Genomic DNA, 14,144 nt, shown 5'->3' on the forward strand with positions numbered 1-14,144 from the left:
TAGACATGCGCACTGAATAATGTACCAGTTATCGAATTTATACATTTTTTTGTGTGTGTGCTTTGGTAAGAGGATGCCCAGATAGTTTATGTATTTTATAACTATTTTGAATGGAATTTCCCTTTCTTTTATTGCTTCTTGGTTTTGTTATTATCATAAAGATATGATTTAAAAAAAACAAATTAAGAAAAAAGATACTGTTTGGAATGGGGAAAGATTTAGTGAGGAAGTTTAATTTTGTTGAATTTAAGATGTTTATTTGACATTCAGTTCAAGATGTCCAATAAGTAGTTTGTGATGCAAGACCAAAGGTTTTCTGAAAGGTTAGAGCTGGAATAAGTAGATTTGAGAATATCAGCATAGAGATGATAATAAATTCCATGAGAGATGGTTATAATAGAAGTAGACAAGACAGCTGAGTTATATGAAAGAATGAAGTGAATTCTTCTCTAACAGATGAAGTTCTCTTAACAAATAAAGAAAAATATAACAGTCCTGATGAAGAAATTCAGAAAGTCACAGTCCTTTGTCCATTCCCAATTATCATAGGGAATCTCTGTGTCTGTGGACACTGGGAATGGATTGGCCAGGGATGAGCTGCTCAGAGCCCTCTAGAACCCAGGAAGTAAGTAAAAACTGAGGCAAGTGTGCCCACACTAATTCACCAGTTCATTGGGTTAGGCAATAGAAATGAGATGTCAAAGACTGAGTGGTTTGATATTTCCAGAGAAGGGTGGTGTGGACTGTGGAAGACCCGTGTATGGATCATGTGTATCCATGACAAAATCTTCAACATGTAGCATTAACTTTTAAGCATTATAAACTTCCGGGAGACTGATACTCAAAATAGCAAAATATCAGACAATTTGTGAAACTGCTGAATCAGCTTTGGCTCTTTACCATTTCCCTCAAGGTCCACAGCTTCTGGAGGGTGGTGTTCCTCTTCTGTCTCATTTCTTACCTCGCCTTAATCACTGATTAGGCATTGCCTCAGTCAAACTGAGACCAGTTAATGACCTTAGCTTGGGTCTCCCACTGCATTGAAGGCCATCTCCAGTCGTCCAGATCATATCTGGCCACTGAACCTAGTTGACTCTGGAGGAGTAAGAGAAGCGGGTGACTCCCATTTAAATCCAATTTCCACGCATGTCACGTAGTTGTATACACCTCCTGTTGTGCAGCTAGTAATGTTTGAGGATCTCAGGAGTTCCTGACATCTCAAAACCTTAAACTCCTTCCCCCAAACCTTTAAAATCACCCAGATTGGATCTAATCTTAGGAGATGAGTTCTAAAGGGTCATCATATCCCCAATCCTGAGTTTTCTACAAGGAAATAATATTGCTTTATTAATTATTCTCTCTAGGTTTTCCCAAATATGGATAAAAGAGTCCTTATCTCTCATACAGATGCTTAAGATAATAAATAGATATTGCATAGTATGGAGTTATTTTACCCTAAATGATTTATAGGAGGCCATATACTCCTCCAAGGAAGTAATTTTAAGTTGGGACTGTTGAACAACCAATAGTCACCTTCTTTAGACTTGCATTGTCTAGATGACTCACTGTAATAGAAGAGTTTAGCAAGATATGTATCCTTTGTATCTCAAAGTCTCATATGCTTATGAATCTTTCAGCTATGAGTCTGTTGAGCCCTGGATAATAAGCAATAGCCTCTTCCCACCCTTGCCATTAGGACTGAGAGAACTGAGTTTAAAAAAAGAGTCCAGGAAAAATCTTGAAGCTCCAATTACATATTATTGTCATAAACTACAGGTGCATTATCTTGATCCTTGCTAGGATAATTCCTCCTCCTTTTGAGTATTGCCCCTTGCCTCACTGTCTCCTGAACTCGACCTTCTTAACTGGACCCTTATTCTGTCAGGATTAAGTTACAATCTTTTCCTGTAATTATGGTTTGTCTGTCCTCCCAATGTCCTCATTCCCCTTATCTGCCTTTGTTTCCCCTATAAGACTGTATACTATAAGAATATTGTGTATTCTGTTTGCAAACCTTAGTTAACTAAAACCCCTATATAAGTTCTCTGCCTTGGTTCATCTGTACTGAATGCTTTAGACAAGTGTCTCATTTGGTCACTAGCTTAAACTCTGCACATTAAAGATTAAAAAAAAAACAAAACTTGACTTGCCTCAATTTATCTGGTGTTACAGAGCCACATGGTGATTTCCTTTCCTCAAAAAGCATGCTATTCAGCAAATCTCCCTTCTTTAACTACAAAATTAACTTTCAGGATCATGATATAGAAATCTTACTCTTCCACATAGAGTATGAGGTTCAGAGAGGTACACTGACATATGCTTTCATGAACTTTTGGGAGAAATGACTGAGTGCCTAACTCTTGCTGTCCCTAGGTCTAGGAAAGTCCAATCTCCGGATCTCACCTCTAAGACTACACGACTGTAGGAAATTAATATTTTTCTCATGTTGAATAATTAATAATCATATTAAGATATGATTTCTACTTCCTCACTGAGAAACCAAGGGAAATCTCCTTTAGAGGCCAAGATCAAATCAAACAGTTAAAGAAAATTTAAGTTTAGGCTAATGGATGCATTCTGGCTCACTGTGTTTGCTCAGATAAATCTGAGGCAGAATGCATCCATTAGCCCCAGATAAGTCTGGGGAAAGGTTGTTTTTATTATCAAGACAGGCAACATGGAAACATGTCTCTGACCAAAATTTGAGTGATCTAAGTCTCCTACCCAAAAACCTTTATTTTAAAATACTCCACACCTGTTATTGTGTTAATACTTCCTTTCTGAAGGGCATATAAAATATGACCTCATAGCCATTAGGAATCTTTGGTCTAAGGGAAACAGGCAAATGACCAAGCCTTTATTAATAACCTGCTGTCCTTATTAATAAAATTATTAAATTACCTAGAAATTATATCTCAAAACTTTTAAAATATCACACAATTAAATTAATTCTGTTCTTTAATGCTTTAGTCGAGACATTTATATTATTTCCTGGTAGAGCTCAGACCTGAAATGAATAGGTTCTCTCCAAACCCATGAAAACAGGTCTGCTTTACTCTTTGGGTCTGTTCTGTCCTCTGAAAAAGCAAAAATGGTGAAAAAGACAAAAGGGAACATTTGGGTCACATGACCAACAAGATAGAGACATTTTACTCCAGAATCTAATAACTCTCAAAAAAAAATCTCCCAAAAAGCAACAGAAGAATTATGTAGAGCAATTAGATGTCTCCACAGATAGGAAACAAGAAGTCCAACAAAGTAACAAATTTCTGGATTAACAGTAGAGAATACTCATTCATAGTATCTATTTAGCATCTTGCCTCCATTAGTTACCATACTTTGGCATGGTGAACAAAGCGACCTACCAGCTTGTGCTTTGGGATCCAGTCAGGAAGAATTTTCCTTTTGAGGCATTCTATGCCAGTACATGCCATCTCTGGCCAAATTCCAGCATTCTGTTGCAAGAAAATGCCCAGCCAGGTATGTAGGGGAGGAGGCTTTTGAGAAGGAGGAGACTTCATGATGCCTAGTGTGGTTCTCTAGTCAGAGAACTCCATGCTAGCAGCAATTACCCCAAATACTTATTCTACCTTTCCTGAAGCCTACAAAGATCCTCCATCCCTGTCTTAAGTAACTTTGGTTAGAGACAACACTGACCATACTTGAATACTATTCCCCTTTTCTTTTAGCCCAGTATAATCCTCCCCACTGACACTGCCCCAGTTTTCCCGATTTTGCTGTTTGGCTAGATGAACCAGTGTCCATTGCTCTTTTTTGGCTAGTAGTCTGAATTCCTCTTCAACTGAAACGGCTTTGAGGTCTAGCCCAAAGGGTTAAATCTACCATCAAAGGGGAAAGAAAGTGAGCAACAGGACAATGTAAGAAAAAGACTAAAACTAATAAAGATCTTAGAAGAAAGAAAACTCTGTTTAAATACCTATAGTATGAACATATTAATAAACAGGGAAGTTATTGAGAGCAAAAGAAAGATGGGTAACACAACATATAAAAAATTGCATATGTTTGTGATTAAATAGATGAAGGAAATTAAACCAATACCCAATGAAGCACAGAATTTTGTGGATTCTCAAGATAGTACAGTATCACAACAGAAAATACCAGAGAAATAAGAACTTTAAAAGAAGAATTTAGATGGGAACAATTGATTTGTACAATGAAAACAATAAATTTAAAAATAATAATAAAAATTAATAAATAAAATAATAAAAATTAATAAATAAAGGAATAAACTGAGAAAAATTTGTTCATATTGACAAGTCTTTCCAAAAGAACAAATCACAAATACAGTGAAGAGGACAATTTGAAAGAGAAGCAAAGATACATATCAAAAGAACACAAGTTCTTCATACAAGAAAAATAAACTATTGATCTCAAACTCAAAATGCACAGAGACATTTTAAAGATCATAGACTTCCTAGAAATACATGACAATTCAGAAAACTTGAATATCAGAATGTAAAAAATAAAATTAAACTGTTCTAAACCCTCTAACATAAAAAAGAAAGTACCAACTGAACACATTTCTAGGAAAAAAGGCTTTGTTTTAAATTGAAAGACATTTGACGTCTTCAAAATTTCTACAGGTAACCAGGAGAAAGACCTTCATGTGTGAAGGGAAAGAAACTTGAGCAATATAGGATTTTTTCTGCACTCACCAGAAACTAAAGGTGGTAATGGAATAATATATTTCAAAAAGAAAGGTGTTAAGGATGCAACCTCCAATTTCATAACCTGCAAATCTGAACCTAATTATCTAGGGGAAAAAAAAGATATATCTTCAATAAAAGAGAGGCATTTGAAGTAGATTATTTGATGTGCAAACACCCCAAATATGCCAAAAGTACTCAATGGTGATCAAAGTGACGGCAGGATTTAATCGAATAGAATATATGATGGTGGAGGAATAAGCTTGAAACACTGTGGACTAAATCTCTCTAATATTCCTAACCAATGAATCAATGAATTTTGTGGGAGTAAACTGAAGAATGGGGGATACATAAAAGGAGAAAAGGGAAGTGGATAGAAGGAAATATGCAGTGTACCTTAATCAAGCTCATGGTAAACACTGAAGGGAAACAAATTCCCAGTCTCCTAGCAAGAAGAGGAAAACCATACTCTTCATTTCTGTCAGCACAATAGTATTTTACCACATACCATAATTTATCTGGCCATTCCCAAATTGATGGAAACCTTTTAATTTCCAATTCCTTGACATTTAAAGAACTATAAATATTTTTGATGGATGAATACTGTCCTGACTTGGGGAGGAATCATGAAGTAAATGCTTAAGAACTCCTTGAAGGGGAAAAACTCCTTGAACTCTCCTGGAAGAGACCTGTCCCAGGGAATCAAGATAAAGTGGTTTCATTCTGTTATCTTGGTGGGACTAGTTGAGTCCAGGACTACTCCTACTTAATACAAGCTGGAGATGTAGATTTCTATCAACCTCTATTGAGTTGGAGATTAGTCTAGGACTACTCATTCAAATGGAAAATTTTTATTTAATTTGAAGATTTCAGTCTGATTTCAACTCAAACTGCCCCCTAGCCAAAGTTTCAAATTATAAAACGGGGACAATTTGGGGCATTTCCTTGCAGAGGACCTAAAAGCAGGAATCATGCCAGGCCAAGGAACCTCCCTTGTCATAGCTGCCCTCAAGGACCCTCTGCCCACTGAGAAGGCAGTCTCTTTTCATCATTAATCCCTTTTAATCTTTCTCACCTATTTCCCTAATAGGACTACACACCTCTTTACCTCTCTAGGGTTGGGATTTCTCTGCTAGGAACTTTACCTTTCCCTTGAGGAAGTCAGTCTTCCTAGCAAAGGCTGACTTCTCAGTTCCAACAATAAACTTCTTTTTGCCAGTCTAAATTTTTGGGTTGGTAAACTCTTTTACAAAGCACCTGCGCCGACCAGAAGGGGTTCCCACAGCTTTCTGCCCTGCATAGAACCTCATCATTTTTGTATATTCTTAAGAGCTTGTTCTCCTCAGGATTAATCCCTCCAACTTCATCCTCCCTCTATTTTTCTCTAGTCACTAAGTGAAATGAATTTGTAATTAATTGTGTTTATATTTGCATATTTTTCCTTCTTTTAATCAGTCATAATGAGTGTGGTTCAAATGTCAGCCTCTGCCCCAACAATATTGTAACATCAAACATCTTCAGAGGACTAAGGAATTCTGATGAGCATAATGTCAAGGAAAAAAAAAAGTTTCATTTTATACTGATTCTACCCCTCCCCTCCCAATATTTTTGTTATTGTTTATTCATTTTCAGTTGAGTCCAACTCTTCATGCTCTCTTTTAGAGTTTTCCTGGCAAAGATACTGGATTGGCTTTCCGTTTCCTTCTCTAATTCATTTTACAGATAAGGAAACTAAGGCAAACATGATCAAGTGACTTTCTAGGGTCACACAGCTAGTGTCTGAAGCTAAATTCAAACTCTTCTTGGCTCCAGTCCTTGTGCTCTATCTACTGTACCACCAAGCTACCCTTCATTTAATTCCCCCTCTCCCTTTCTCCTTTTTATCTTCCTATTGATAGAAATGTACTCCTGTACCCAAATGTTGCTGTTTCTTTTTTTTTTTAATCAGTTGAGATGGTAATGAGTATCTTCAGCCTCTCCCCTCTCATCCTGTTACCAATAATGGCTTTTTAAAAGGGTCTAATTCTTTTTTTCTTGCCTTTTGTTCTTCCAATTAATTTCTTGACCACAGAGTTTAGATGAGGGTGAGACTTGCAAACTTCTGGAGATAAAGTCTGGGCTGGTCCTGTTTTTGCTTTCTTGGGTACTAAGTCTTCTATTATTCTAGGTTCTCAGTGAGGCTTCAGGTTGGAGATCTGAAAATTTTCAATGCTCTCAAAGTCATCTGTTCCAGGATAAACCTAAAGATGGTTGCATACCCTGGTGTATATTCTCCAAGATCCTGACCTGGATTTAGAGTTGAACAACATATGTATGGGTTTGCTTCTTAAGAGTTTCAATAGAGTAATTGATTAAGAACTAGCTTTCTAAAAAAGCATGGCATACTTTCCAATTTAATCTGATATATTAAAACTTATATTCATCACTTCAACAAAACACCAAATTAAATCCCAAAATTTAATAAATTTTTTCTCTCATAAGGCAGTATAAGAAGCCTTATTGTTTGCCTCCTTTTGTTAACCAGGTGGGAAGTTGTGCTGGTTCAAAGTGAAAGAAAAATAGTTTCTCTGTGGTCCATGGTCCATGGTAATTGAGACCTTGAATCTGCCTTTTGAGGTCAACTTTTTTTCTGTTTCTCTGAACTTGTTCTTTGGTACCAGTGTAGGCTCAGAGACTACACCCTATTCTGGTATTGTCATTCCATAAGGACAAGTGCCCTCTGTATTCTATCCTAGATTTTTGACCTAGAACTGAACAGTGATCAACAAAGCTGTTAGCTGGCACTGGCTTCTGAACCCTGAATTCAGGCTGGTGTATTTTCTAAAACTGCTTGTAGGCATTTTATAGTATTTTTTTTTCCTGCTACTTGATTACTTTGGCTCCGCCTTTCAACAGTAAATATTTAAGACAGAGGAAAGGAGAGAAGGAAGAATTCAATTAACTATTCAACTCAGAAATAAAAAAAAGAGGGAGATTTAGGCGACTTATAAAAAGAAGAAAGAAAAAAGAATTAGTAAAGTAAGTAAAACTCCAAAATCAGGAAAAGTGCTGACAAAGGAGAAGAAGCAGAATCGAGGGTGAGAAAAAAAGTATTAGAATATGACTGCCTTAAATTAAAAATTAGAGTAAGATGGAGGAAAATGTAAACTGAACCCTTATAATTTAAATGTTAATGGATTAAATAATTCTATAACATAAAAGAGTAATATATTAGATGAAAAAAACCTTCACAATCTATTTTTTAAAATAAGAAATACATCTAAAGAGCAAAGCCACATATAAAATAAAAAAAGGAGGAAAGAACAAAATTTACTATGCATCAGATGAATCCAAAAAAGAGTTGCAATCATGCTATTAGGACATGGCAGAAACACCTCACCCCCAATATGAATATGTCTTTTAAAATAAGAAATTCTCTAAAAGGAGCAAATTAAAAACAATTATCAACTTTAAACTTATATGCTACAACTTATATGCTAAATTCACAACAGAAAAATTAATTGAATTGTAAAAAGACATATACAGTACTATAAAAATAGCAGAATACTTTAATGACCCTCTATGAAGTGGACAAATCTAAGAGATAAAAAGGAAAACGTACAATTGAACTAATTGCTGGAGAGATTAGTGTTAAGAGTTATGCTGTCTTATAAAACAGCATAACAGGAAGTGCTAAAGAATATATAGTTTTCTTAGCCTTACATGTAACCTTTGCATAAACTAATTATTTTATTTGGACAGAAATACTGCAAATAAATGTCACAAGGCAGAGATACTAAAAATATTCTTTGCAGACTATACTGCAGTAAAATAGCAATCCATTAAGGAGCACAAACAAAAGAAAGAATTAAAATAGAGACTTAATAACTAAATCCTAAATAAAGCATTTCACACAGGACAAAATTACATTCCTATTAATACATATTGACCAAATAGAAGAGGATTAATGAATTGAATATGCATTTAAATCAAAACACTAAACAAAATAACCCACATTTAGTATAAACAATGAGAATGAAAATAAGAGAAACAAAAAAAAATATTATGGAACTGATAAAACTAAAATCTGGCTCAGAGAATACTTGCAAAATCATTTAGAAATATGTCTAAAAGCTATAAAACTGTGCATATTCTTTGAACTAGGAGTACCACTATTGGATCTGTATCCCAAAGAAATCATAAAAAACGAAAAAATCCACATGTACAAAAATGTCTGTAATAACTCTTTTTGTGATGGCAAGGAATTAGAAATTGAGGAGATACCTATCAATTGGGGAATAACTGAATAAGTTGTATATGAATGTCGTGAAATATGACTGTTCTTTAAGAAATGCTGAACAGGCAGATTTCAGGAAAACCTGGAAAGATTTACATGAACTGATTCTAAGTAAAGTGAGATGAATTAGGAGAAAGAACATTGTATATAGTAACAACATTGTGTAGATGAGATCAACTTTGACAGACATCCCTTCTCAGCAATATAGTGATCCAAGACAATTCCAAAATAGATTTGGAAGGAAAATGCTAAACACATCCAGAGAAAGAACTATGAAGACTCAATACAGAACAAAACATACTATTTTCAGTTTTTTTCTTCCTCCTGGTTTTTTCCTTTAGTTCTGATTTTTCTCTCACAACATGGCTAATAGGGAGATATACTTAATTCTATACTGCAACAGCAAGATTGTGTGATGATCAACTATGATAGACTTAGCTCTTCTCAGCAACTTAGTGATTAAGGCAAACTATAAACTTTGGATGGAAAATGCCATTCACATTTAGAGAAAACTATGGAGACTGAATGTGGATCAATGCATAGTGTTTTCACCCTTTTTTCCTTTTTCTCACGATTTTTCCCTTCTTTTCTGATTTTTCTATCCCAGTATGACTCATAGGAAAATATGTAAAAAATACATCAAAAATGTTTAACCTAAAAAAAAAAATCTAAAAAAAAAGATGTTGAAAATTATCTTTACATGTAATTGGAAAAATAAAATACTATTAAGAGGATACTTGCAAAATTGATAAACCTGAAGTCAATTTGATTAAAAAGGCAAAGAAATCAAATGAACAAAACAGTATAAGAATGACATGCGATCACAAGCAAACTAGATGAAATAAAGAGAATGATAGCAACCTACAAAGCATAATTAAATCCCAACAAAATTAAGTACAAAAGAAAAAGAGGAATAATATCTTAAGAAACAGAAAATACTCAAACCAAAAGGATACTAAATAGAGATATTAAATAATAAAATACAGAAAAGGAAATCAAAGTTGTTCTGAAGGAACTACCAAAAGGGAAGAAAAATTTTTGGTCCTGATATATTTACTGATGAATTGTCTCAAACTTTTAAAAAACAATTAAGACTTATGCTACTCAACTTATTCTCAAAGACAGGCAAATAAAGTACCAACTTCCTTTTAGGAGACAAATCTAGTTCTATTTTTTTTTTTTTAACAAGGAAATGATAATACAAAGAATTAAACCACCAATTCATTAATGAACATCAATTCAAAAATTTTCAACAAAATCCCATTCTTAGGTTACAATTACCTAATTCAGAGGCAGACCTTCTGGCCCAAAACAGATTAAAACATAAATGGGAAATCTTTAAAAAAAATAAATAAAAATACAATACAACATAAATTATGTTAATTTGTGGTTTTGGGTTTTCTAAGTCAATATATAACCCCCTAGAGATCCCTTTCTATTTGAACTGATGACTACTGATTGAAGGCATCATCATAACCTAGTTAGATTTATACCAAAGATGAAAGGATGGTTTCAACATTCAGAAAATAAACAATATAATTAATCATTAAAAACAAAAATAATTAAAACCATAATGGTCTGAATTGATATAGGAAAAGCTTTTGACAAGGCACAGCATTCAATTGGGCTAAAAAGCAAAATAAACAAATGAGCAAAAAGGGATCTTTTAAAGAAATCATTAAAAGCATTTCTCTAGAATCAAGATTAAGCATCATGGATAATGGGGATAAAAATAGACGCTTTTATGAAAAATACAGGGATAAATTAAGAATATCTACTCTTTCAAAAGCTTTTAGAAATGACAGCAACATTAATAACACCGGAGAAATAAACTGAAAGTATAACACTAATTATAAAGGCAATAAAACTATCTCTTTGCTTATGGTTTATGTCCATACTTTAGGGGTCACCAAAGAAACTCAGACAACAGCTTCAGTAAAGTTGTAGTCCATTAAAAAAAAATCCTAATACCAACTCAACAATCAACAGCATTTCTATATAATATTAACAAAATCCCAGAGTCAATAATCTGAAGGGCAATCCCATTTACATGGCTACAAAATGAATAAAAGAATTTGGAATCTCTCCATTAAAGCACACCATATTTGTTTCCACTACAAAGTGGAACTTAAGCAGCTGAAGGAATATTCAGTGCTTATGGCTGGGCCATTGTGTATTGCTTCATATTAATATTGCTTTATATTGCTATAGTAATAAAAAATGACAAGATCACCAAAGTTAATTTATGGTTTTAATGCTATGATAATCAAACCACCAAAGTGATACTCTACAAAACTCAAAAGAATAACAACATTTACAAAAGACCTAGGATATCAAGGGAATTAATTAATTTTTTTTTTATCAAGAGAATTAATGAAAAAAAAAAAAGAAAGGAATGCAGGGCAATAGAACTTTCAGACTTCAAACTTCATTATATAAAGTAGCAGTCATCAAAACCATTTGGTATTGGTTGAGTAGATAAAAGTAACGGACAGATGAAACTCAGAAATAATTGAAAAGACAAATATGGTCCAGACAATTACTTATTCTCCTTTATAGACTAGTAGAAAGGAATGGGAATCTGATCCAACAAATGTGTTCTATGTTTGAGAAATTAGTGCAGCCAATTAGGTAGGCTGGCTTTTGAACAACAGATTATATAGGATGTTCCAAAAGTATTAGTGCGACTTAAGACCTTTGGGACACCCTATCGAGTTGAACATCAAAACTATTTCTGTTTGTTTGGGCTTGCCTGCCAGCATAATCTTTGATAACTCAGCTTTTGTCACCATGATGAAACATCAGAGGAGTCAGTTGGAGTTAGTTTAAAAAAAAAAACCACATTTGCATAGTTAGTGCTTTAAAGTTAAAAAGTTCTTTTTTTTCACAATAGCATCCCTAAAAAGAGGTAGCAGCCATAGTATTATTCCTATTGTTATACAAACAACAAAAATGAAGTTCAAAGAAATCCAGTCCACCTAGTAAATATTGGTGACAGGATTTGGGTCAGGTCATGTCTGATTCCAGGTTCAATCTACTTTCTACTCTTCCATCTCATTTATTTCATGTTTCCTTACCCAACCCTCATATTTTGTTTGATATCTTTTGTTTTTCTTTCAGAATGAGACAGACACACAGTGCCACACCAGATCTGGTTAGTGGTTTCCACTTTTCAGAAATCCAGATAATGCAGACTCCATATGAAAAAATCCTTCAATATGTGGGAATGATCAGAGACAAAAACACCGGATCCCTGTGACCTCAAGGACACAGGCACTTTTGACAGCATTACTATGAAATCATGCATTAGGGTCAAAGGTTCAGCTATATTTGCCATATTTCAAAGAAACAATGATATACTGAAACATCTCATTAATATGCAGGCACATCTTTAGCTTATTGAGTTATCACTTTTTAAAGATGTATCTTTATTTACAAAACAATGACGCCTAACCAATTACAAAGAGACATCAGAAAATTTCATTTTCCACGTAATGTATATAAATATGTACAGGAAATTTTATAAAGTAAACATTAGAAACTGTGACAGTAAACATCTGCTACTTATTCTATGTCAAATGTTATCTCTTAAATCTTAAATATTGGTTTCAAGTATCCCTTATAAAACAGTCCTACTTTATTAAAATAATGAAAAAGAACTCTGCTATAAACAATATTGCTTTAAAAATAGACTAAGAAAATATCCCAGTAACAATGCTCACCTTGATCAAATACTGATGTAATTTTTTTCTATAGTCTTTAAGCAAAAAAAGGCAGTTTAATAACTGCAGTGATAGATTAGTGTTTTTTAATACAACACTTTATTTCAATAATCATCATAGGTTAAAAAAGCTATACAGTACAGCTTTATTAGATATTTACTGTTACAGAGGAGATCCTCTCATTTCAGAGTGAGGGAGGTCTTTACAAAGGTATTGACTTGTCTTGCCCTTTCCCAAGGCTGTTAAATGGCCAGGACAGATGTCTTAAAGGAAGAGTTTGACACAGTTAACACCAGAGATGTATGCACACAGAGAACTTCTAAGAATCACTTTAGATGGTGCTGCTTATTTTTCTGCTCTTCTTCAACTTGAAGACGTCTCAATACACAAAGGACAACTTGATAGCAGAAAATATATTGATCCTGGGGGAGAGGAAAAAAGCATATGGAAAAAGGTAACATTTTCATATTTGTTGAACAGTTGTTAAATTTGGGGGATTTAGTTTTAAAACTTCAATATTTAAATCCTATTTTGGCAAGGAAACTAAGAATGAGATATTCTAAGTTGGATTAATTTTACACAGATGGCCAAGGGGAAGCCTATATAATTCGTTAGACTGAAATTCACACAGATTTATTTTTGTTTGGTTCTACTTTCATTATCTCTTTGTTTTATATTGCTATCTCTATTTGAAATTCATGTTCATATAGGCATAGGCAACTAATTCTGTTAAAAAGTGATATAAATCCTGAAAGTGTGTACAGATTTTTTTAAAATCTCAAATTGAAAAAAAAAATTCAAGCAAAATTTCTTGGAATATTGTGAATAAAAACATTTTAAAAAATAGAACTTAAAGTTATATTTCCTTGTTAGTAATTTTCTTCCCAGAGGCAGTATGATAGAATGGACTAGAGAAATGGAATAAAAAAGACTTAAATTCAAGAAAGATTGGTTAGAGCACTGGCCTAGGAGTCAGAAGGACCCAAATTCAAATCTAACCTCAAACACTTAACACTTCCTAACAACTGTGTTACTCTGGGAAAGTCATTTAACTCCAATTGCCTCACAAATAGAAAAAATAAAGGTGAGAAAGATAAGCTTCTGACATGTTTCAGATATATGGTTATAGGTACCCCAAGTTCTTAGGGACTCCAGGTAACTCTTTACTATTAAGTTACAAATGAATTGCTGTTATTTTTTCAATTCAGCAAAATGACTTTGCAATTTAACTGGATGACATTAGTTTATATAAACTAGTTTAGGTAAAATTATCATTTTTAATTATATTGACCATGCCTACCCATAAACAATTAGTATTTCTCTAATTATTTAAATCTGATTTTATTTGTATAAATTAAAAAAAATAATTTTGCTTATATAATTTCTGGATTTGTTTTTGCAAGTGTATCTATGTGTGTGTGTGTGTGTGTGTGTGTGTGTGGGTGTATACACACACAAAAGTGATTTTACATATACATA

The 14,144-nt window shown here is 33.7% G+C and overlaps 1 protein-coding gene across 9 annotated transcripts in view; it reads right to left on the minus strand.

Moving 5' to 3' along the window:
• Positions 1 to 11,339: 11,339 nt before the first annotated feature.
• The window catches only part of PTPN13 (protein tyrosine phosphatase non-receptor type 13), a 206,338-nt gene continuing 203,533 nt past the window's right edge, over positions 11,340 to 14,144 (minus strand). For all 9 annotated transcript variants that reach the window (XM_031942068.1, XM_031942073.1, XM_031942074.1 and 6 more), the window contains one exon: positions 11,340 to 13,087. In XM_031942068.1, the coding sequence (XP_031797928.1) occupies positions 12,992 to 13,087 (96 nt within the window). In that variant the 3' untranslated portion in view covers positions 11,340 to 12,991. The remainder of the gene's footprint in view (positions 13,088 to 14,144) is intronic.

Source organism: Sarcophilus harrisii, chromosome 6 (assembly GCF_902635505.1).
Source record: "Sarcophilus harrisii chromosome 6, mSarHar1.11, whole genome shotgun sequence".
Lineage (NCBI taxonomy): Eukaryota > Metazoa > Chordata > Mammalia > Dasyuromorphia > Dasyuridae > Sarcophilus > Sarcophilus harrisii.